The sequence below is a fragment of the Anser anser genome (genome assembly GCF_964211835.1).
Source record: "Anser anser genome assembly, chromosome: 30".
Taxonomy (NCBI): Eukaryota; Metazoa; Chordata; class Aves; order Anseriformes; family Anatidae; genus Anser; species Anser anser.
In genome coordinates, this window is record NC_139751.1 from 307,310 (window position 1) to 327,163 (window position 19,854).

At 51.3% G+C, this 19,854-nt stretch overlaps 1 protein-coding gene across 5 annotated transcripts; it reads right to left on the reverse strand.

Moving 5' to 3' along the window:
* Positions 1 to 89: 89 nt before the first annotated feature.
* SLC4A8 (solute carrier family 4 member 8) lies at positions 90 to 19,327 on the reverse strand. 5 transcript variants are annotated; one of them, XM_083814213.1, is made up of 25 exons: positions 19,129 to 19,327; positions 13,583 to 13,664; positions 12,831 to 12,965; positions 12,292 to 12,427; positions 11,927 to 12,087; positions 10,834 to 11,022; positions 10,607 to 10,695; positions 10,317 to 10,474; positions 9,818 to 9,905; positions 9,221 to 9,367; positions 9,045 to 9,136; positions 8,393 to 8,567; positions 8,014 to 8,147; positions 6,890 to 7,135; positions 6,694 to 6,799; positions 5,614 to 5,775; positions 4,958 to 5,071; positions 4,664 to 4,825; positions 3,819 to 4,070; positions 2,913 to 2,981; positions 2,188 to 2,361; positions 1,959 to 2,096; positions 1,422 to 1,522; positions 808 to 912; positions 90 to 508 (listed from the first exon to the last, which is right to left on the reverse strand). In XM_083814213.1, exons 1-24 carry the CDS (start codon positions 19,171 to 19,173, stop codon positions 825 to 827), a joined length of 3,243 nt encoding a protein of 1,080 aa, XP_083670339.1. In that variant the 5' UTR covers positions 19,174 to 19,327; the 3' UTR covers positions 90 to 508; positions 808 to 824. The 5 variants fall into 5 exon arrangements, with proteins under 5 accessions (XP_083670339.1, XP_083670338.1, XP_083670342.1 ...); XM_083814212.1 differs by lacking the exon at positions 19,129 to 19,327 and adding an exon at positions 15,703 to 18,798; XM_083814216.1 differs by lacking the exon at positions 19,129 to 19,327 and having other exon boundaries at positions 13,583 to 13,862.
* Between the last annotated feature and the right edge of the window lie 527 nt (positions 19,328 to 19,854).

Consider the following 19,854-nt stretch of genomic DNA (forward strand, 5'->3'; position numbering starts at 1 on the left):
TGAATCTAGGACCCCAAACCAGACCAAAAACCTGGCAGTGACGAAGAAGAAAGCGGAGAATGCATCAAAAATAACAGAAAAAAAAATCGTACATTCAGAGTTTATATTTGGAAAAAAAGGGCAAGGGGGGGGATCAGATATAAAAAAAATAGATAGCACTGAATGATGAAGCGGTAGCCGTCCCTCTACCACTACAAAACCGCAACAACACACGCACGTACACACGGAGGCTGAACAACACCGAACTCCCACAGACTGCGATGTGCACCTCAGTTTGCTGGTCTAGAGATACTGAATGTCTGAAGCACACCAAGGATAACAGGAAATGTCTTGCAAATGGCTTTAATGGGAATCCTGCTACTCGAAGGAGAAAACCAGGGAGGGCTTGTGCTCACTTGTTTCCTTTCCTCCATGTGAAACAGCGGTTTGCCCTCGCGTCTGCGTTGGCTCGTCCCTGAGTCACGTTCTCACTCCTCTCCTTCAAAGCCAAGATCCCTAAAGAGGAAAACTGGGGGGGGAAAAAAATAAAAAAAAAGAGAGAGAAAGATCGAGAGCATCATCAGAGCAGGACCTGCTGGCCATCACTGACTGGCCCCCTTCAAGAGACCATCCCCGAGGAGAGGACCAGTCAGCGTGCATAGAATCATAGAACAGAATCACAGAATTGTCTAGGCTGGAAAAGACCTGCAGGATAACCAAGTACAACCATCACCCTGCCCTACCGAGTCCCATCATTAAAACACATCCCTCAGCGCTGCATCCACACCTCTTAAATATTCCGTCACATTCACCGTGCAATCCTTTTACCTCTTTCCTCCTCAGATTCAGAGTTTTTCTGTGTTCATGGTAAGAGCCTTCCATACGGTTGTTTTTGACATTTCATCTGAGATGTTAATCTCAGAAGGGTCAGTCCTGCAATAAACATTTTAGATAGCAATCACCGTGCTTACAGGAACCAAAGCCACCAACTGCATCAGCAATGAGAACGGGGTGACCCAAAGCACTGAAGATCAGCACAGGCATGGGAGGTTTTGCTGGTGATGAGTTTGGGGAGGCAAGCTTGAATGCTGTAGAGCAACAGCTCTGTGCAATTCTCTTGCAAGCGTTTAGCCCTGGCCTGGCCTCCCACTGCTGGCACAGATCATGCCTGCAACTCCTCATTTCTGAGCACGAGGATCTCCAACTGCTGCAGACTCACTGATGATGCAAGTTTTTGGGGTCAAGCATGAGTTGTGCAGTCACTCTGCTCACACTCAGAGCCCTGCGATCCCCTCCTGCAGCTCTGCCCAGAAATCTGATTTTTACACCAACCTGACTGCTGGGTTCTAAGGGGTGCTCAGTCAAAATGCAAGCAGAGCAAGTTGTGCCAAACCCCTACAAACTACTCTTGCTGGAGGTCCTGGCACTCAGTGGGGCTTTACCTGTCACTGTTGTTCTGCTTTGGGACATCCAGGTAGCTGGTCTTCACCAGGTTCAGCTGGACTGAATTTGCAGCAGCAGCTTCCATCATCTTCTGAGACTCCTGCCATCAAAGGGACAAATCACCTGTTCTGTCTTTGAGCAAAGGGCAGATAAACAAAAACCCCGTACAGCCATCGCGTGCTGCCCCCTCCTTCTGATCCCTGCCAGTTTTAGCTGTTGGTGGAGCAGGATAAAAAACTTCCACTGCAAACATTTTGGGAGGTTAAACACCTACTGTGAGAAAATATTTGAAATACATAATAATAACAATAACAACTTTCTTTTAAAAGACATTTTAAAGTTATATGTCTGTTCTAGTGGTAAGCTCACTGCTAACGTAGGGAAAAAAAGTGGTTGCAATGTGGGATCCAGGCTACTGGGATCTCCTTCTGTTTAGTTCTGATCTTCCCCCAACTTTTAATAAATGGCTGTGATAGAGATGGGCAACCTCACAACTCCAGGGATACGTCCAGCCCCGAGCACATAGTAAGTGTTACCTCTTCTTCTTTGGCTTCATTTTTGGCATCATCCAACTTCTTCTTCTTGCTTTCTGGCATAAGGTCATCCAGCCAGCTGAGCTCTCGCTTTGAGAAGCAGAAATCCATGACTTTTCGGACAAAAACAAGAGCCAAAACCTTCACGAAAAAAAAAAAGGAAGATGCAGTGAGGCCAGAGAAAGTGCTACGTCCTGCTGCAAGCGTCCCGCTGAGAAGCACCGCCTCTTACCATCATGGGAAAGACAATGGCAGCCCGGGACACCTTGATGACCCAGAGCAGGACGAGGCAGGTCAGCTGGATCAGGGTGAAGAGATGCACCTTCCGCAAGGGCACGTGCCGCAGGTAGATGAAGTCTGGCTGGTGTTTCGCTGGCATCCCGAACAGCTTCAAGCGATCGAAGAACTGCAGAATAACAGGGAGAAGTTGCCACGTTGGGGCTGCAGAATGGTGCTGGCCTGGCTGAGGCCTGTACGGATTTTTCGGGCTCTTGCTTGCAATGAGGAAGCGTTGATCCCACCACGTTCCTCCTGGGAGCAGCACCCATTTTCCCTTAGCTCTATCTGTAAACCAGCTTGCCCACCAGCAGAACTGTCCACCAAACTGCGCTTATTCCTAATTAGTCTATAATTATCATTTCTTTGCTCCCCCAGAAAGGATTTCCACCAGTGGGAGAAATTTCCTCCCATTTGCACTGAATTCCCCCATTTTCACATCACTGAACACTGACCTGCCCTAACACCATGAAACAAAGAGCGCTGAACCCGCCCGGTCCTCCTAGCCCTACAGACCTCTTGTGCCTCCACCAATTTCTTTGTTATACAAAATATTTTCATTGCTTGCTTTTGAAGAGGCTTTTCCCAAGCCACTGACTATCAGATTTTGTTTTTTATTTCTTCTTCTATTTAAAGGAAATAGCAGGGAACAGACATGCTGCATGCTATGAAAGTCCACACCTGGATTCCTCTGAGCGATGATACACCCATGTAGAGAAAAACGCCATACAGCACAGGCATTGGTATAAACTGCAAAGAGAAGACAATAATTCTAAATAAAATAATTGCATTTTCAATTAAATTTAAATTAAATTTAAATTAAATTTCAAAATTTAATTGCATTTTCATTACCACTTTATTCTACAGGCACTACAGAAAGCTTCCTAAAGCTTTCCAGGTTCCACAGGGTTGGAGATGCGTTAAATTTTATCCATTAGACATTTTGTGCATTTGCCTGCGAGTTAATGCTCTGCTTTAGGCTGAACTTATGAGCTACATTTCATCGAAATAATCCTATTTTCCAGAAAGGTTGGAGGAAAATAGGTGATTTCACCCATGCTACCATATGCTGCGTTCTGAGATGGCAGAAAAACAGTTCTACATATTCCTGTGGCAACACGGAAATGCAACGTGCCTCCTTTTAGCCTAGAGATGAGATTACTTTGTGGGAGGAACGTGCAAAGGATGATTGCAGCGTGTTTAGCTATGGGAATGGCAGTTCTGAGGCATTTGGGGTGCAAACTGCAACCAATCAGCTTGCTGCCTGATTGAAAGAGAGCAAATGTAGTGGTCTGGATAGGCTAGATTGTAGCCCATAGACACAAATGAGCCCAAAAACACCCCAAAAAATAAAGCAGTGATGCAGCTTGATGCTCTCAAGCACACCAGACTGAGGTCTGCAGGGCTGGAAAGCCTAATGGAAGCTGGTTCCCACCATGGGGCATGCCCCAAGGTTTAAGATCACCTCCTCCTGTACCCCACAGCTACTCAGGCCTAGAGAGAAAGGACTAGTTTTGTTTTTGTATAATCTCAAAAAAATAAAAATAAAAAATCAAGGCTGTTGGGGGTTTTGCTTTTTCCTCCTACCTTTAATACAGTGGTCAAGAAGACAGAGCAGCCCATGAGCACAAAGATCATCAAGCCAGTGACTCTCTGCTCTCGTATCCCCAAAAACCTGGGTTGTTCTCCCGGAGCTGAGCAGCCAGACTCAAGTTTGAGGCTATTCACGTGGGTGATGGACAGGACAGTCGCAGCCACAAACCACGGCAGACCCATGACAGAGCACACCCCGAGCATCACAGCCACCATGAAAAGGTCCAGGTGGTACCCACATCCTTTCTGCAGGAGTGAAAGAAGAAACAGAGCATCCCACAGCACAAGAGCAAGGACAGTGTGGACAGCCCAAACCCTGCTTGAGCTCAAGTCAATTTTTTGAAAATTGAAAAAAAAAAGAATTGGAAGCAACTAAGGACGTATCCAGTCTTTGAACAAGCACCTTGCATGAAACTCTGGCCAGACAAAGTAATTTGTGGAGTTTTTTTGTACAACTCCTACCTCTTCAAAAAATACTGACTTTTTTTTTCCATTCATAAAAAAGTCATACTTGCAAGCAAGATGTGACTCTGAGTTATCCCTGGCAGTGTGTCAAAACGATTCATTCCCCCAAGCTTCTGCTGACATTTTAAAACAAAAAAGCTTTTCTGTATTGCTCTAAGGTTAATTTGCTGCTCTGAAAGATTCCTTGTCCAACTTCCCCTGTCTTTTGCTCCCTGTGTCATCATCAATGCAGGACAGCATCCTGCCAAGCAGAGTTCCGTTGTCCCAAGCCAATTTGCAAATTTGCTTTTCCAAAGCACTTGGAAAAGGAGCTCCTCCCCATACCTGCAGCCCAGAGTGGGTTGGGGATGGAGTCACCTCTTGCAGCCCCTTACCTTCAGCCTGTGCTCCTTCCTGTTCACGATAACAGCGGTGATCTGCTGGTCCATGAAGATCAAGATGGTGCAGAGCAGGGCTGGGATGAGCGCAGCCAGCACGGTCCACCAAGGGTTGGGTCCTATGGGGCTGATGAGCCACCCGCGGTCATCTCTGGTGGGCTGTGACAAAGCAGGGACATCAGCATCATCTCCCAGCCCAGACACTTCGCTGGCTTTCATTTTCCCCTCCGTCACCTCAAGGTGTCCCCAGGGGCACAAGGTGAAGCCAGCTGTGCCAAGACACCCCATTACCTTGAACATATGGGGGACATGGAGCTTTGGTGAGGGGATCCCAATCAGGAAGTCAATGAGCACCATGACGACGATGGTGAGGAAAACAGCAAAGTCGCTTATGGTGGACCGTACCTGTGGCAAGAAGGCAGAGCAGAAAAGGTCGTGGCACAAGACAGACAAGTTAGGGACATGAGCAACATCACAGCTGGTTCACAGAATCCCACCACTCTGAAGACATGCAGCCAAACCCCTTGGTTAGAAACTGTTGCTGTGTTTGTCCCTGTGAGATCCGGTGTCAGACTTAAAAGAAAACAGTTTAATTAGGGGGAAAGGTTTTGTTTTTTTTTTTTTAATTGCCTTTTTTTTAAAAAAATGAAAATATTTGGAAACAGACACCTGCCACTACAGCCACTCTCACAGCTGCAATGGGAATAAGGCACTGAGGCATATTTGTCCCCTGTAAGGAAGGAATAATCTTTTTCTATGACAGCTTCTCATTGGAATCAGCTTTTCCCTAATGCAAAGATGGTGAAGGGAGGAAAAACAAAACAAACAAACAAAAAGCAAACACAAACAACCTTTGGAGGACCTGATTTCCCACTGCCTGAGTGCAAATTTGCTCTGGGACAGGTCGTAAGGTAGGTGGGATCACTGTTCCACCATCTTCTACCTACTCTGGTTGGGAAATAGCGGCTGGTTTTAAACATCTTCAAGGAGCTTGATAGGACAAAGGTGGAGAAGAAGAGGATGCAGGACCAGAAGAGGACATTGGGTGTGTAGGGGCCGTTGTGTCCACAGGCAGGTCCGTGAAATTCTCCATGCAAATGCCGACATTCCTGGAAAAACAGAGCATCAGGACACGATGGCAGTACACATGCAGCAAGGAAACCTTGGATAACTGGGGGAAGGGTTAAGGATTTGGGTCCAAGATCCATAACTTTGTACCTACTGCTGCTGAGGGAGATCTATATCTAATGAGCAGCAGCAGCTTAACAAGTGACACATCAAACTACACGGAGGGGAAATACAGAGATGTGATGGGACACCATGCCACAGGCCCATGGCACATCCTCCACCTGAACAGGAGATAACTGTGGCTGAAGAAGACACCACAGGGGAAGGACACATCCAGAAGAGGACGCTGGAAACTCTTGGGGATAGAGAAAGAGGGAACAGGGAAGGAGGGCTATGACCACCATGGTAGGAAAGAAGACAAACTGTCCCTTCCCAAGGGAGGACTCACAGAATCTGGCCAAAAGGGGCTGAAGATGTCCATGAGAGCCTCCATCCTATGCCTGGGCTCTGCTTCCAGCACCAGCAGCCCGGGAGGCTGCTCAGACATGCAAATTTATGCACGTACTTACAGACAGCACTGAATAAGCAACCGGGGCCTGGAGTTATTAAGGACCAATTAAAGAACCAATTACTACCTTCAAGCATGAACTTAAGTCCTCCAACTTCTGCAACATTCAAACCACCCACTTAACCTTGCTCCCAGACAGAAATACTGTTCTGCAGAGGGCTGAGGACGATAGTTATCACCCACGATGCTGGTAACAAGGCGCACTCCCCTTTCCAGGGCAGACCACACGTCTTGCACTTAAGGACTGATTTTTCAGAGCAGCCCCAGCATGGTTTGAAGCATGCCATCACTCAGAGTGCACCGACTTTCGCACCACGTCAACGCCCGCAGGAGCGTGCTTGCAGAGACGCGCGAACCCAGCGGCACAAGGAGGCAGCGGCCAGGGACTTACGGTCACCGTGAGGTTTTCCCAGGCGATGGCAGACACGTTGATCTTGTTGCTCTCCCAGAAGTGCAGGGTCTCATTGCTGGGATGGGTCGGTGCCTCGCACTTACAGCTGGGAGGAGAAAAGCCAAGGGCAAGGGTAAGGCGATAGAGATGCAGCCCTAAGCTCCTGCCAAGGCGCGTTTTAAGCCAAAAAACCCACTAGTAGATGGTGAGGAAGTCAAGCTTGCTGTGCATGTGCACAGGGTAGGTCTCTCCCAGGCAGATCAGCTTCTCCAGAGCCTCGTAGATGAAGATGATGCAGATGAGGGCAGCGAAGGCTTCTTCAGTGAAGCGGGTGATGTAGCACACCAAGCAGCTGGCATCCGTGGCCACCAGCACCACGCAGAGGAAGGCGGTCCACAGCCCTATGCATGCCCTCAGGGAGAGGTAGGAGAGCGCATAGTCCCTGGGAAAACAAAATAAAGCAAAGGGTGGGAAGCCCAGCAGGAAGCTCCAAGACGTGCCATCCTTCAGGGAAAATGCAGAGCTGTTTCGGAACATGTCAAGCCTGTGGATGGTGAATGCAGCTTCTATGTACTACTACAGACAGCCTCAGGGCTGCAGTGCAGGGTGTGGGCCCATAAGAGGAGAGGCGCTTTAGATAATTATCATTATTTAGCAATTATGCTGTGTTAATGCCTTGGAGGCTAATTGAGGTCAGGTGCTCACTGGGGAAGGCGCTGTTCTCACCCATCGCCCCCATGCCCAAGCACAGCTGGCTTGGCACCCAGTCACTTGCTACCAGCACGGTGGGGCTTAATAATAAAAGTGACTAATTACAGCGAGGGTGGTTAATCAAAGTCATCACAACAAAGGGCTGTCATGGAAAATATGCATTTCACATGAAAAGCTCCTACTTTCTCAATAATATCATCAAAACTCAAAATATTTCAGCAAAAAGGAAAACTATTTGGATATTTGGGCAACACATATATTTCCACTTTCAGCAAAAAGCAGGCTAAAAAGTGCCTAGCTTTGTGCTGGGAGCAAAGCAAATCTTCCTACTCCCAAACCAGCGTGATTTGTCTCCTTTCCCTCATGCATCCCATCTTGGGCATCCTCATTCTTGTGGTTTCTCCTCCTCGTGCTTGGCTTTAACTCTGCAAACCCTTTAGTCCTCCAGAGGCCAATTGCTCTTGCACCATCACTAACTAAAGTAGGAGCACATGATGTGCACGACATGGAAGTTAACTTCAATCTTACAACCACCGCTAAGAAAAATAACCAAAAAAACACATCTTTTTGCCATCACTGCCGCCTCCAGAAGGGCCAGTGCAGCCTTACTTGCAGAACTTGTAGAGGATCTTCTCAAACACAAGGACGGGGCCGGTGCTGCCGAGAATGGTGAGAGGTTGGCCAGCAAAGAGGGAATAGACCACACCAGTCATGGATGCACCCAGTAACGACTCCATGGCACTCTGGCCAGGGAAGAAAGGAGCAAATAAATCATGTGAGCAGAGCATCAATAAAAAAAAAAAAAAGAAACTGAGCTGCAGCAAAGACTTTTTCATAGAATAGGTTAGAAAAAGACTTTCAAGGTCATCAAGTCCAACTGTCAACTTGACCTGCCGAGTCCCATCACTAATCCATGTCCCTCAGTGCCACATCCATGCACATTTCCTAAATACCCCTCCGTGCCACCCCACGGAGGAGAGGCACTCACTATGTGGCCGTCGGTCGCCTCCCCCAGCAGCCCCCCAAAGGTGATGACGGGGGACATGCAGGCACAGTAGAGGAAGAGGAAGGACGCCAGACACTGCAGGCTCAGAGCATCCCGAAAGTCGCTCCAGAACCATGGGACTTTTCGCTTCACATCCAGGATCAGACCTCCAAAGAGCCTGGAGGAAGGACAAAGAAATAGACTGTTCTCCTGGCAGACCACAGTGAATTTTCTTTGCTGCAGAAGGGCAATCCCAAGCACAGAGTAGCTTCCATTGCTAAAAAACAGTGTCTTTCTCCCATTTTACACCCAGTAGGAACTGAGACACACAAAAAAAACCACCCTCCAACAACAAAAAGGAGCTAACCTGAGATCCTATCCTCTGTTATTGCAACAGCCCCACACTTCGAAAGGCATCACAGCTGCACCTGGAGGTGTTTACACATCTTCTTCCACCCCAGCTCAAGAAAACCCATGTGCAATGATGCTGTGGCTCAGCCCAGCTGCCCAGGTCCCCCAGCTGCCTGGCCCAGGGACCCAAGCAGGTAACGTGGAGCCCCTTTGCTGCAGCAATTAACCACAAAAAAACACTAGAAGGGGAGGTGCATACTCAGTTTTTAGAGGCAAAAAAAAATGAAAACATCAAAGCTCACACCTTCCCGTTCGCTCTAGTTCAGGGCCACTGTGCTTTTCTGGCTTTCTGTGAGAAGCATTGTCATCAAGAACTCCCGGTGTCTTCCTTTTTTTCTGTCAAAATGGAAACAGAGATACATATTTCTTTGTAAGCCTCCTGCCCATCCCCCTCATACCTCCCTCCACCGCGGCACCCACCTGTGAAGGGAGATTTTTGGGGGGCTCGATTCGGATCGATGGATCCCACTCTCCAGGTGGCAAGACTGTGACCTGATCCAGGAACTCGTCGATGCCAGCCACGAGGTCTGCCCGGTTCTTGGCTTTATAGGCAACATCATGGAAAACCTGCCAACAGGGGACAACAGCTCGGATGTCCTAACCAGTGCAATAAGCTCTTAGCTAAACACAAGATAATTTCCCCCAAATTTCGTCAAAAGGAAAAATCTGATGCATTTGTGGCCATCTCCTCCACAGGGACCCTGTCCCTCACAGCACTCCACGGCCTTTTGCCTAAAAAGGAGAGCCTTTTGCTGGCCCTGGCAATGCCACCTGCTTGGGACAGCATGTTGGGGATCCCAGGGAGAAGGAGAAGGATGAGGTGCAGGTCCCGGGCGGGATTTCAGGCTCTGGGACATGGGGTGATGTAGATCCAAGTGTTTGCTTTGGATGCAAACAAGGGGTGGGTTATCTGGAGAGCTGTGGACAGCTGGGAAAGCAAATGTGCTTCTTCGCTACAGTGGAGAAGGGGAGAGAGGAAGATAGCTAAAAACGACCCAGAGATCTCTCTTATCACACCTCATCCGTCATGAGAGTAGCCATGGACCTGCCAATCTCGTGGTACTGATGGGCTTTTCCTTCTGGTCCCAGCAAAATAAACAGGAACCTGGGCAAGAAAAACAGAAGGAGAGAGAAGAACACGCCCTTGCTTAGAGAGTGCCCAGAGAAACTGCCAGGAGCTCCCAGCCCAGAACGCAGCTTGAGATGGCGAATCCACGCTCACCGCCTCCGGCAATGAATCCGTAATTCATCAAAACTTGCTAACTGGATTTTTGGGCTTACTCTCATTAAAGGTAGCCAATGCATTTTTTTTAATGTTTGGGTTGATGTTCATTAAAATTGAGGAATGCATTTAAAAGCTGCGGTAGGGAAGGGAGAAGTGAAGGTGAGGAGTGACAGATGGGGGAAATGTGCTTGTGGACTCACTCCTGCTGGCCCCATTTCCTTGGGATGAAATTTGATGGTTGTTTTTTTTTTTTTTTTGTTATTTCTAAATAAAAACCTTGGGCATTCGGACCTGGTTGGGATAGGAACTTCTGTCATGCCTGAGAGGAGGACTGCCGGGGTCAGGCGGGCAAATGCCATGATGGGCTGGTGAAGGAAATCCAGCTCTCCTACGAGCACGTTTGCTGCTTCAGCCCCAGTAGGAATTTTCTTCATGAAGTGCAGCTCAGCCTGGACACAACAAGCGATTTTCAGGCAATTACCCCAAAATGAAAGCCCACAGCACTCTGCTGCATGTTCTGCAGCCAAGTTTGCCAGAGCAAAGCCAGCCCTAAAGGCATAAAAAAGCTCCAGGTATCTCACCTTGCTTAAATCCATTGGGCTGGTGTCATGGTTCACCCCGTTTTTAGCTTCTATGGTGGTGGGAGGAGTATGGGGAGTGAGTGTTTGGGCTGGCAGGAAAAAGAAAGACACTCAGAAAGACAGACAAGGAGCAACTGGGACACTTCTCCTCAGTCAGGGCAAGTCTAACAGGGCCAAAGCCCTGCAGAAACCTTCACCTGGTGCCAAAGCCCTGCAGGAACCCTCACCTGGCTTGTCGAGGGGGTGCAGGTCTGGCTGCCTCTTGCTCACGTCAGCAAACGAGCGGACGATGGGGAGGAGGTTGTTTCTCTTCTTCTCGTTCTGATGGTGATGCTTCTTCAGGAGGACTTCTCGGACTTTCTCCCGCATGCTCTCGTCAAATTCACTGGACTGGTTTTGCTGGTCCAGGATCATATCTGAGGGTGGAAAGGGAAATGAAGCCACCAGAGGAGAAACCCTGCAAGTCCCGGGGAGAATGCAGGAGAGCCTAGCACAGGCGCAGCCTTGCTTAGTAAGACATTTTAATAGAGTTGAGCCTTTGCAATGAAAACAAGAATTTTCTTTTGCTAAAACCCATCATCAAAGTGCTTATTCATCACTCAGCTAAGATCATTATTTCTCATTCTAAATAATGCAATTTCCTTGCCCGATCTGGCCTTTTTGTATTCCTCTACACATTTAACCAAATTATAAGCAATCTATAGCGCAGACTTTCCCTGAGTTCCCTTGGCCAATTGACTGTAATTTGCTGAGCCCAGGGAGAAATGTGCTAAGAATGGCACTGACTTCACCAGCTCTTAAAAGGGTTGAATGGAGACCTGCCAGTCAAGGATAATTTCTCCAAAGCTGTTTTTTCAATTAACTTCAATTATCTACCCCACAGAAACACACTGCTTGGTCATCTGCCAGATAAACTCTGCCTTTAAAGCTCCTAAATCCTGGATGTTAAGGCAAAAAAAAAAAAAAAAAAAAAAAAGAATGAGAGGAAATGGCTTGTAATTTATAGTTTATTTAAAGAGGTTCAGATCTTAGGCAGACTCTGTATTTCTAAGAGCAGACCGCTAAGCCCTGGTGCACACTCCCTTTTTGGCTAGAGAACATTCTCTAATTGTTTCTCAAACCCCACAGATTGCTTTCAAAAGGATCCCCTATCGGAAGGAAAAGCTGGTGCGACTGCCACATACTCAGGCTGCAGCCGGGCCAAGGCAGCACAGTCCCGCACGCAAAAAAAATCCTTCATGACTTAAAAAAGCAATGGGATTTCTGGAAGAGCAGACGCGCCACTGGGCGAGGTTTGGGTCAGAGGCGGGAGGGTGCTACCTGCAATCTCCTCGGTGCTGTTGGCGCACATGTCCAGCAGCACCGTGCCTTTGATGATGCAGTTCCTCAGCTCGAAGAGGCTGTGCAAGGAGAGTGTGGCCACGTAGGGCTTGCTCCAGCGCTCACCGCCATCTTCCACATCCTCCTCAAACTTCAGCCACCTGCAGACATCGCCCAGCATCAGCCCCATTGCAAGAAAATAGCCCCGCTCTGCAAGCCCTGCTTTAACAGAGCTGAGGGGTGCCAGAAGGAGGAGGCTCCTCGCATCAGCACCCAAAGCTGCAAAAGCTTCCTGCCCTGGCAAGCAGGGCCCGTGCGTGCTGCCAGCACAGGGACTGCTCTCCCAGCTGCAGGATGGGATTTACCTTGCCGTTTCCTTCCACTCTGCATCTTCGCGCTCCTTCACGCAGATCTCGTCCAGCTCGGTGAACAAGTCATGGGGGACGTGCTGCTCATCCTCCTCGGTGCTGAGGATGAACTGCACCCGCTGGGATGGGGTGTCTGGCAGAAGACAAAGCCGTGTCCCATTACTGAGCCTGAACTGTGCAGCGAGCATCAGACCAGCACCAGTTCAGCCCTGAACACTGGGGCTGGTCCCTGTCCCCTGTGTCTGCCCAGGCTGGGCATGCACACAGCTGTGGGGAAGCATCTCTTCCACCTCCCCATAAGGAAGGGCTGCCTGATTTCCCCACATTTCCATTTTTAAAGCCAGAATCGCTAAGGAAGGTGAGCCTAAATTTGCTACGCATTTAACTGCCTAAACAAACAAACAAACAAACAACTCCTGATAAAAGTTTGGAAAACGAGGGCCTTGCTAAATAATGCAGTTTTCCCTCAAAATAGCAGCTAGCCACTCAAACCAGCCACGCTTGCCCAGGAGACATTTAGCAAATGTGGGACTTACAGTGGTAGCCCTGGTCCTCGGGGGCTGCCCCCTTGGCCCGCTCCCGTTTCCGATGCTTCTGGCTGCGGGGCCGGTGGTGCCGGTGGCTCTGCCTCACCAGGGGCATCTGCACGCCCACGTACAGGGTCCGGTGGCCTGCAGGAAAGCAGCATTGGCATCACTTTTGGCAGCACGATGACGGTCAATGCTCGTCCTTTTTTCAGAGACTATTTTACTTGGGCTTTGCGACTGACAAAAAGCAATGGCTCCGGGTTATCTAAAATGCCCCTGAAGCATTGAACCTTTTCCCAAACTCCTGCTTCGCCTGGACAACACTCAGACTTGCTCATTAAGCAGCGACCGAATGTAATTATTTTTAAAATCTCTGTATGGCGCAAGGCGGCGGGAGGAGATCAGATCAACCCCATGATAATGAGCTCCGGAACAATAAGGAAAAAAAATTGCAGCCCTGTGTCTGCAGCCGTCAAATTATTCTCCTGACCTCGCCAAGCCAGGAGCAGCCTTGGCGAGAAAACGAGCCGTGAATCATCTCACCCCATGGCTGCAGCTCACGCTGTGGCCTCCGCGGGGGCTTTTTCCCTCTGTTTTAAAAGTTACATGAAAATCATGAAAAACAACTGTGCTTCTTGATGAAGAGGGACGGCAGGTTTTGCTGCATGCAACACAACACTGAGCGAGGGATGGTTTAGGGGCTATGGGCAATGGGAAAATGAGCTGGGTTGGGAGTCAGCAGGGGCTCAGCAGGGTCTCACCTTCCAGCTCCTCCTTCTCATAGTGAATATTGACAACGTTGCTTGTTCCCCCCTGGTCGACCACCGCCTCTTCATCAGGTCTCTGTTGGGCAAGGAGAAGAAGGTCAGTGGGGCTGGGGACACAGAGCTCCCATACATCCTCCCAGCTGATCGAACGTGGGCTTGCAGGAGGCAGCCCCGCAGCCAGAGGCCAAATAAAACAGCTCATTGGATTGCTTATTTTTTGTGAGAATTGAAGCTGGAAGTATTTGCTACAGGGAGAGAGGGCAGAGCATTTCAGACCCCCCCCCCCAAAAAAAAAAAAAAAAAAAAAAACACCTGTCCTGCCTTGTTTGTGCAGCTCCTTTGCAGCTTTCTAGAATACATAAATAAATAGGGATTTCCAAACTGGGGGGAAAAAAATGCACTTTGCACCACAGTGAGTTTCAGTCTGAAAATACCACTGGGCTGCGTGCTGCTGTGCTGGAGATACCTGCAGGACTCACTAGATGGCAGCTGGCCACAGGACATCGCCTCCACCAACCTCCAAAAGCAGCAACCTGCAAGGGCAGCTCCATCTTCCACCCAAGGAGGCTCGGGCTTCCCTTGGTGCAAGTATGCTTTCCACGGAAAACATGATTTTATTCATTGCAAAAGCCAACAGCTTAGAGCTAATGCCTTCCCAGGCTGAAACGTCGGGCCTCGGACAGCACTTGTGCCTTGAAAGCTGAGCAAGAGCTGCAGGACCAACAGCTCACTGCGAGCAGCAACAGAAACAAACCTCTCTTGCTTCTCTTTTCTCCTCACCACCTGGGACTGGGAAGGGGATTGCCAGGCTCCACTCAACAAACTAAAAACCCAGCCGTGTCTCATGCTCAAGATGCAACTGCAGCTTGGTAAAGGGCTCTGGGACACACTCATCAATTTTTTTCCCCTCTTTGGGGTGTATTTGGTCTCTTAATTTCTGTGCACCTCTTCAAGAGGTCTCCTTCCTTGGACAATGCTACCATCCACATCCTCTCATGGACAGGAATTAATCGAAGACGAAAACATGGTCACCAATGCAAAGAAAATTCTGCATTGCCCAAATGAGCGCCCTTGAGTTTTCGCTGGTTTCCAAATTATTCTGTTATTAAAGGCACAAAGGGGCTGTCAAAGGTTGGGGAGTTTTGAACTGCCGAGGTTCACATTCACAAGCCCCCTGCTGACATCACAGCAACCAAAAGCTTTTTGTCTGTTCAAACCCAAAAATAAATATCTGTTTTTGTGTGGTTTTTTTGGGGGGGTTGTTTTTTTATTTTTTCTTTTCTTTTCTTTTCTTTTTATTATTTGTTTTGATTTTGAGCACCCAGTTGCTTGATTCCTGCTCGATTCCTGAAAGTCTAGAGAAGAGTGAGAACTGGGGAAACCAGCCGAGTTGTTTTATGAAACTCAAGAAGCAAGAGGTTCACCATCCACTCAGAAACAGCCCAAACTAGCCAAACTCTGCAATTTTCAAGCAGAACTTGAAATGCCACATTCGCCTATGCTGCCTGTTGTAGCAATAATGACACAGCAACCTCGAGGACTTGTTAAAAAAAATTAAAAATAAAAAATCGCTGCTTATGACTTAAGCTGCTGACACTAATCTGAAATCTGCCCTTTTTCCCCCAAAACAGTGTTCCCTCCTGGCCGAAGCAGCACGCCGGTGCCGGTGCCGCCCACACGCCCCGGCGGCCGCGCTATCACGCGCCTGTGGCTTTGCCGTCCTCCACCCGGTGCCACCCTCCGTCCCCTCTTAGCAACGCATCCGGCTCCCCCCGGTCCGGGTTGCAGAAAAACAACCTCGGGAGAAGCGTGGGGTGAAAGGGCTTCGGGAAATCACCTCACGCTTGCAAGCCTGAGTGCGTCTGGTGGGCGCTGTCGGGAGGCAGAACAAACGAAGCGATCTGTAGGCCCCAGTTTCCAGACGCTGGCAGGAAGCCGCCTTCTCCCTCACAAAGCGTTTTGCCCCCCAGGACCCAGCAGGTGATGCTAAACCTGCCCCCAGACCTCTCGCCCCGGTGCCAACCATCTCCTCCTGGCACGCTGGCTCTGTTTTTTGGGGAGTTTTCATGTTTTTGGGTGGGAGGCGCTTCTCAGCCAAGGCCTCGCCGTCCTACCTGCAGTTCGTCCAGAAAAGTCGCCTCGAGCCTGCCACACTCCTGTTCGGCCTCGTGTTGGTCACCGGCTTTCCACTGAGCCCTTGGGCCATGCATGGGGCCAGACTCACCCGGGACGTCCGAGCAGATCCCACACCTTCTCGCCAGGAGGGCCCCAGCGTCACCACCGTCACGAACACCAACGGTCTTTCCAGAACCAGAGCCCCCCGGGGCAGATCCCAGCCGTTATTTAAACCCGCACGCCCGGAGACTGGGAGATGCCAACAAAACTCCTGTTCCCACCGACACTCGCACCAGTACCACACCACCAGCACCTGGGGCTGCTGCGAAATTCAGCTCTCGCATCCTACATGGCTGGAGATATCTCAGCCAAGCGGCTGCCGAAATTCCCTTGGGGTGTAGGATTTGGCTGAGCCAAGGGCAGCCGTGCCCAAAGCGCTCCTGGTTGAAGCCCATCTGTTAATACGTCTGGAAAAAGGAGCAGCAAGTTTGCGGATATGCTGAAGGTCGGCGGAGAGCGTTTGCCCATTGTCAGCGCAGCCAAAGCTCACGCTGAAATCAAGGGACGGGACAAACCCAGCTCCTCTTCGAGCAAAAACTGTTCCTGATGGAGTAAACGGAGAAAATGCCGCATCCTGCTGGGGCAAGAGGCATGTAATGTGCTTGGGCATACGTAAAAGTATGAGCTGCTGAAATGCAAGTGAGGTACAAACTGTTGGGAAAATAAATGCTGTGGGACAGTACTGATTTTTGTCAGCGTTTCCTTCAAAAACCACAGCATTTCAAGAAGGTCTCGCTTTGGCGTGGCCTCCTTTCAGGCTTCTATTAGTTAAAAACCCTTATTAGTCAAACCAAGTCCCAGCATGGCACTGAAACACAGAGCTTCGAAATGGCTGTTGGAGTACATGAAGGAAAAAAAAAAAAACTTACAAATTTTAAAATAAAGAAGTCTATCTTCCAACAGTAGAATTTCCTCCCAAGCAAGGACACAGCAAAGCAAAGCCCCTTGCAAAGTGCACCCTTCCCTCCCCATGCTCCTGCTTGGTTTCTTCTCCCCAAAACTTGCTGCCCTGCCTTCCTGAGGGGTGAAATCATTTCCCTAGAAACCCTCACGAAGCGCGAGGCTGGGAGACACATCCAGATAAGCAACGTTTTTACTCTTCTCGCTTCCCCTGCTCACATTGGCCAGCTCTCTCCAGCCCCACTTTATTTTCCGATCAGAGCTAATCCATCATTTCTATGATGCAAATTCACTTGCTCCGATGAACTTCCTCCCCGGCGCCGCTCGGCACAAAGGTTAAGTGCCCGGCTTGCCCTGAAAGGTGACACGGGGTGTAAAATAACACGGCGAAGGAAGCTGACACCGAGGTCTAATCAGTTAAAATCCCATCATGACCCAAGCTCGAATCCCTGCTGCTTTTTTATTATTTAGCATTAATGCTTGAAGAGCAAATAAAAGAGCAAACTGGACAAGCGGGCACCTCCTTCTGCCAAAAAGCCCCAGGTTCTGATTCTGGGTCTGTGGCAGGATGCTCTGAGCGTTCCATCGCCCTTCCCTGCCCATTGCAGCATCCCCAAAATCACTGCAAGCCTCGCACAGAGATGCTACCAAAGCCAATGGCCCTGATCAAAACTTACTGGGTCCCAGTTAGGGCACCTGAATGGACCCCGAGGGGTTCTCTCACTGGGGACACCGGAGGATTTAATGGTTTAGGAGAGCCATGGCAGTGTGGAGCCAAGGGATGGGACCATGGGATGGGACGGGGCAGGAAGGAGAGGACCCAGGACGGGCACCAGCCCTTGCAGACGCTTCGCCCTCCCTCTCTGTCCTTCGCCACCACTGACAGGCGCCTGGAAAACATCAAATCGTCGAAAATGAGCCGGGAAAGGGGACGCTGAGCTTTGCAGGGCATGTTTGTGGGCTTCAGAGCAGCCAGAGTTGTTCCACTTTGCTATTTTCTAAGCAAAAAGCTCCGGCTGGCTGCTTCCTAGCTGGTTTTGTCGGGAAGCAATTATTGCTTGTAAAAATGAAATCAGAAATCACTGGAGCAAAGGAGGAAGGCTCGTTTTGACACAACTGCAGTGAACCCCTTAGTGCTGTGAGTTCAGCACATGCCTCTCCCCGCACCCTTCGCAAGAAAACTTCTTTAAATTATTATTTTGCAGTGATTTTTTTTGACCCAGCAGGAGAGAGAGGGATTTTTGAGTGCCCTGCCTCAGTTTACCTGCCCCAGTGCAATTCTTCTGGTTAAGAAAACTCTTTCCCCGGGGAAACTCTGGTGTAATTGAGGACTAGAAAAAGCTCAAAGCAGAGGGTCTGGTCTAGCTTTGAGCCCTCTTGGTGCTCGGGAGCACCAAAAGCACCGCGTGAGCAGGCAAAGCTCGCGTCCCGTCCCTCTCGTCCCACCACGTGCAAGCAAGACTGGCCATCAGCAATGGGAGGGATGGGGTCCCTGCAGCTCCATGAGCCATGCCAACTGAATGGACTTAATAACGCCCCAAATGTAATTAATGAGGCTGATCCCTGTGTTATTGTGGGATGAGGATACCTGCCTGCGTGGAGCCGAAACAGGGAGGGAGCTGGGGGATGCTCTGGTAGCGTTCTCTTTTCCACCTCCATCCCACTGTCCCCATCTCCCCGGGTGTGAGGGAAGGTGAATTAATTCCCCACCCCCACGTCTGCCACCGAGATCGGCTCCTCCAGCGGGGCCTGGCCCTGCGGGAGGACTCGGGGCCGCCACTCGTGGGGCACGGGGTCCCAGGGGTGCTCAGCAGCAAGGGGACGGGTGCTGCAGGGGGGCAGGAGGCGCTCCGTGGGGACATCCTGGCCAGGATGATGCTAAAAAGGGGGTGGGAGGGGTGGGGGCCACCTCCCTGCTGCTCCCTGCACCCCAACACCAGGCACATCTGTGCAAGCCCCCAGGGGGGGCAATAGCAGAGCCCCCCTTGGCTGCATGGCACAGGGACAGTGGCCTTTGTCCCCTTCTGACGGGCTGCGGCCTCAAATGGGGGTCACAGCCAGGTGTGGGGGGGGGACAAGGCGTGTGGGAGATGCTGCCGGCTGGGGCACCCCCTCACTAAACACCTTGTGCCCCCCCGGGTACCTCACACCCCCCTCGCACCCACCTTGAGCACCCCTTGCGGCCCCCCCACCCCCTTTCGGCCTTGCAGATGTTTCGCAGCCTCCCCTCGCACCCCTTCAGCGGCCTGCCCCCCCCCCCAGTGCCTCGAGCCCCATTTTCCAGATGCCGACCCCCCCCATTTGCAGACTCCTCCTTTGCAGCCGCCTCGCCCCCCCTCCTTGCAGCGGCCCTCCCTCCCCATGCCCCCCCCCCCCCCCCGTCGGCAATGCCGCAGTGAGCAGCCACGGAGCATCCTCCGGCCGCAGCGGGGGGGTGTGCCCCCCCCCGAGCCGCTGCCCCCCACCTGGTAGCTGAGGATCCCATCGGGCTCGTTGCTGCCGGCGGGCATGGCTGGGCCGGGGGCCGGGGGGGGGGGGGGTTGAAGGGCGGGGGGGGGTCCCGGGCTCCCCCCGCGGCTCGGGGCCAGGGGGGGCCGCAGCCGGCTGCAGCCCCGGTGCCGCTCACACCGGCTCCACCATCTCCCGGAGCCGGGGCCAAACCCCGCCCAGGGCCGGGAGGAGGAGGAGGAGGAGGAAGGAGGAGGCAGGGCCGGGGCTGGGGGGGTCCCGGGGGGTGGGGGGCAGCGCCCGGTGAGGGCCCCGCGGCCTCGCTCCGGCAACAGCCCCCCCGACCCCCCCAGCACGGCCCCGGCCCCAGCCCCGGGCGCCCCTTCGGGGTCTTCGCAGTCCCCCTCCAGCCCCCCCCCAGCCTCCCCTCCAGCATCACCCCCCCAGCACCACCCGCAAGCCCCCTCCAGCATCACGCCCCCCTCCGACGTTACCCCCAGTTCCCCTCCAGCACCACCCCGACCCCCCTCCAACATCACCTCCCCCTCATCGCCCCCAATCCCCCCCCCAGCGTCACCTCCCCCAGCATCACCCCTGTCCCCCCTCCAGCATCACCCCCGGGCCTCCTCCATCACCCCCCCAGCATCACCCCTGTCCCCCCTCCAGCATCACCCCCGGGCCTCCTCCATCACCCCCCCAGCATCACCCCTGTCCCCCCTCCAGCATCACCCCCCAGCCCCCCC

Bases quoted from the DNA above. Each gene is read 5' to 3' on its own strand.
- SLC4A8 (XM_083814216.1), bottom strand. From the start codon at position 13,790: ATGAGCTGTTTTATTTGGCCTCTGGCTGCGGGGCTGCCTCCTGCAAGC. The intron at 11,023-11,926 runs GTAGCACCCTCC...TTCCACCCTCAG, and splicing joins CAGCACCGAGGAGATTGCAG to ATATGATCCTGGACCAGCAA. The intron at 8,568-9,044 runs GTGTGAGCTTTG...TCCTTCCTCCAG, and splicing joins GAACTAGAGCGAACGGGAAG to GCTCTTTGGAGGTCTGATCC.